The sequence below is a fragment of the Mandrillus leucophaeus genome, unplaced genomic scaffold (assembly GCF_000951045.1).
Source record: "Mandrillus leucophaeus isolate KB7577 unplaced genomic scaffold, Mleu.le_1.0 Scaffold74, whole genome shotgun sequence".
NCBI lineage: Eukaryota > Metazoa > Chordata > Mammalia > Primates > Cercopithecidae > Mandrillus > Mandrillus leucophaeus.
Genome location: NW_012108030.1, coordinates 1,583,048 through 1,587,352, shown reverse-complemented (window position 1 = coordinate 1,587,352; position 4,305 = coordinate 1,583,048). Strand labels below are relative to the sequence as shown.

Here is a 4,305-nt window from a genome sequence, read left to right as displayed (position 1 = left end):
TGTTGGCCAGACTGGTCTCGAACTCCTGACCTCAAGTCATCCACCCGCCTCAGCCTCCCAAAGTGCTGGGATTACAGGTGTGAGCCACTGTGCCCGGCCTTATTTGAGCTCTGTTTCTACTTGTATGAGATAGGGAAACTGTTGAGTCCTTCTTCCAGTCTCAACCAGCATGGGGACTTCAAATGGACAGACATGGCCCCTCCTTCATTTGTATTTATTCCAGACCATTGCACACTTCTCTCCATCCTGCTCATGAGTCTTAGAAGGGCTGGCAGGAGTCAAAGTTCCAAAAAGTTCCCAGGCCAACAAGAGTGGAGCCGGGAAAAGTGATGGAGGAGGTATTGGTGCTCTGAGGGTCAGAGTGGTACCCAAGCTAAGGGGTGGAGGTGGAGGAAACAGGTTAGTTGTTCCTCATGATCATCCGGATCCAGTCCACATACTTGCAAACATAGGTGTAGACTCCAGGGATGCCATCTTGTCCACAAGGCCCCACAGACCCCCAGGACACCAGACCTTGAAGGACTCCCCCACACACCAGGGGGCCCCCAGAATCACCCTGGAAAGGAAGAGAAGTGCTGTCTGAACAAGGGAGACATCTTATTTCTATTTTCCTCTCCAACCCTCCAACCCAGTCCTGGGCCTTGGGGAGGGCTCCAAGTCTGGTCAAAAGAGGAAAGAGTATAATCACTTTCCCAGAGGACAATGGCAATGGCTAACCAAAAGAGAAGAGCCACTGTCTCTAGGGGCCAATCCCAGGGAAGAAGGGTGGAACTCCATAAAGGATAGAGGTTCTCTCAAGGACAATGGCTGGGGCCCTGAACAACGAGGAGAGAGAGCACAATCATCAATGACCAATCCCAGGGGAGGCTGTCAAGACAACATAAAGAGTAGAGCATTCTTTCAAGGACAATGACTGGGGCCCTGACCAATGAGGAGAGAGAACACTATTACCAATGACCAATCCCAGTGGAGGAGGGTGGGACTCCATAAAGGGTAGAGGTTCTCTCAAGGACAATGGCTGGGGTTCTGACCAATGAGGGGAGAGAGTGCCATCACCAATAACCAATCCCAGGGAAGGTGGGCAGGACTCCATCAGGAGCACAGAGTTCTCTCAAGGACAATGGCTGGGGCCCTGACCAATAAGAGGAGAGGCCACCATCCTCAAATCTCTCTGGGTCTGGGACAGCACCAACTGGAGGATGGTGTGGGAAAGACTTAGAGCCCCAGAAACAGCTGATTCCCTGTCTGGGCTCCCAGTTCTGTCTGTCTGTTTTGCTGCCTCTCCCTCTGTCCCCTACCCCATCTTTCCTTCTCTGTTCCCTTCCTCCTTCTTCTCTCTCTGTCCCTTCCCCTCTTCTATTCCCTGGTCCTTTCTCTTACTCCCTGTCTCTCTCCCTCCCTTATCCTGGGCCTCTCCTCCATTATTATTATTATTACTATTATTATTATCATCATCATTATTATTATTTTGTTTAGAGACAGAGTCTGGCTCTGTTGCCCAGGTTGGAGTGCAGTGGCGCAATCTCAGTTCACTGCAACCTCTGCCTCCCGGGATCAAGCGATTCTCCTGCCTCAGCCTTCCGAGTAGCTGGGACCACAGGCTTGCACCACCACCCCCAGCTAATTTTGGTATTTTTAGTATATTCAGGGTTTCACCATGTTGGCCAGGCTTGTCTTGAACTCCTGACCTCAAGTAATCTGCCCGCCTTGGCCTCCCAAAGTGCTGGGATTACAGGTGTGAGCCACCGCGCCCAGCCTCTGCCTTCCTTTTTGACCCCATCTCTCTCCAGCATCCCCTTTCCCTGATTCATCCTCCATCAGTTCCTCTCCTGCTTCCAGCCCCTCCCCTTCCCTTTCTGTCCTGGTGACCACGCACGCTCACCTGGCAGGCATCCTGCCCCGGGACGCCGCCTGCACACACCATGTTGCTTGTGATTCTCCCGGGATACACCTCACGGCAGGTGGCGTGGGAGACGATGGAGAGGTTGAGGCACTGGAGCAGATCCGGGAATGGGTCTGGAGAGGGAACATGCGTGCTGCAGGGTCCCCTAAATCTCCTCACTTTGAGGTCACATCCCTCTTCCCTCGATGTGGCCCATCTGAGTCAATATCCCAGCCCCTCACCAACCTGTACTACAATCCTGAAACCTCCAAGTTACATATTTACGACTTAATTTCATATGAATCATGACCTCAGATGATTGACAGTCTCTTTGGTCTTTGACATTTGACTTTGAGTGGCATAACTCAAGACCTTTCTTGTCTCTCCAGCCTCAGAGACAACGAATCCAGACCTGACCCTCTTCAGTGCCTACTACTGTGATCTTTGACCTTCTATCTTATTACCTTATGATCCCAGCTTGATCTCATATCTTGTCTCCTGACCCCATGTCCCTGTCTTTACCTTAACCTGCAACCTCAGCTCCCCATCTTCCAAACCTCACTGCTTCCAATGCCAGTGACCCCTGATCCTAGTTTATTTGGCCCCAGCCTCCACGACCTCAAACCTCAGACCTCACACCCCAAACGCTATGACCTCCAATCTCAGATATGTGATTTCGGATAGAATCCCAATGTCCATCCTCAGATTCTAACCAGATTGTACAACCTCTGGATCCCATGACCTTAATTCTACAGTGACCTCTAACCCAAGACCCATGACCCACAAGGCCCATATCCTATTTACATATATATATATAAAAAATATGCCTTTTGCTCCAGTGTGATGACCCCTGACACACTCTGACCTCTGACCATGTCTCTGACCTCTGATCCCTGACTTCATACCCAGTCCCTTAACCCCTTTGACTCCCAAGACCCCAATCCACCATAATCTCTGACCCCAAACCATGATCCTGATGTCCCATCCCACACCCTGACCCTTTACCCATCCTTCCTCTAAGGTGTCATGATGTGACCTCTCCCCCTGCATCCCAGACTTGTACCCATCCTGATCCCTGACCCCTGGCCCCGGGCCCCTTACTCCATGGGTGGTTGGTGATGCCCCAGCCTGAGACGTGGCACTCGGTGCCAGCAGTTGCACAGTCATCGGGCAGGGGCAGGGGTCGAACGCTGCTGGTTATGCGGACGGGCAGGCGCAGTCGCAGAAGCCGGAGGTCGTGCTCATGGCTCGTCGAGGCTCCCAGGTAGCCGGGGTGGGTCACGGAGAAGCCGCTGTGCCGGATCTGCTCGGTCCAGTCGAGCTGGCTGAGGCTGTGTTCCCCCAGGCGCACCCAGTACCTGCTGCCGGTGGCGACAGCTGAGCGGGTGGCAGACAGGCAGACCCCCACCTTGCACCCCTCCACGGACACTCCCAGGCCCTGCTGCCACTCCCCGCTGCTCTGCCTCTCACTGTCTGTCTTCTCACCCGCGCCTCTCATTCTCCAAGTCTCTCTTGCAGGCTTGTTCCCGACCTCCATCACCCTCTTTCCATCTTGGGTGTTCACTGTTTCTCCTCCCATGTCCCTGCATCTGTGTCTCTCTCTCCTTTTTTTTTTTTTCCAAGACGGAGTCTCGCTCTGTCACCCAGGTTGGAGTGCAGTGGCACCATCTTGGCTCACTGCAAGCTCTGCCTCCCGGGTTTAAACAATTTCCCTGCCTCAGCATCCTGAGTAGCTGGGATTATAGGTGCCCGCCACCACGCCCGGCTAATTTTTGTATTTTTAGTAGAGATGACGTTTCACCATGTGGGTCATGCTGGTCTCAAACTGCTGACCTCAAGTGATCTGCCCACCTCAGCCTCCCAAAGTGCTGGGATTATAGGTGTGAGCCACTGCGCCGGGCCTGTCTTTCTGATTATCTCGGCCAGTGAAGCCCATGAAGACAGGGACATCAGTGGGCCTTGTTCACCGCCTTATTCCCACCGCCTGGCACAGCGCATGTGCCGTCCACGCTGCTGACTGAATGAACGAGTGGGTTGATGAGTGGCCTCTCTGCATCCTGCTTCTGGCCCTCTCTCTCTCCTGAGTCTCTGTTTCTTTGCATCTGAGCTCCCCTTTCACAAAAAAAGTTCCAGGCCAGGAGCAGTGGCTCACGCCTGTAATCCCAGCATTTAGGGAGGTCAAGGCAGGAAGATCGCTTGAGCTGAGGAGTTTGAGACCAGCCTGGGTAACATAGCGAAACTCTGTCTCTACAAAAAAATTTAAAACTTAGCCGGATGTGGTGGCGCAGGCCTGTGGTCTCAGCTCCTTGGGAGGCTGAGGTGTGAGGATCACTTGAGCCCAGGAGGTTGAGGCTGTAGTGAACCAAGATAGCATCACTGCACTCCAGCCTGGGTGACAGAAAGAGCAAGACTCTGTCTCCAAA

General features: G+C 53.2%; 1 protein-coding gene across 2 annotated transcripts in view; it reads right to left on the bottom strand.

The window, feature by feature from the left end:
* Positions 1-195: 195 nt before the first annotated feature.
* Positions 196-4,305, bottom strand: part of KLK12 (kallikrein-related peptidase 12) — a 5,891-nt gene continuing 1,781 nt past the window's right edge. For both annotated transcript variants that reach the window (XM_011965928.1, XM_011965929.1), the window contains 3 exons: positions 2,984-3,243; positions 1,883-2,016; positions 196-556 (listed from right to left, as the gene is read on the bottom strand). In XM_011965928.1, the coding sequence (XP_011821318.1) occupies positions 401-556; positions 1,883-2,016; positions 2,984-3,243 (550 nt within the window). In that variant the 3' untranslated portion in view covers positions 196-400. The remainder of the gene's footprint in view (positions 557-1,882; positions 2,017-2,983; positions 3,244-4,305) is intronic.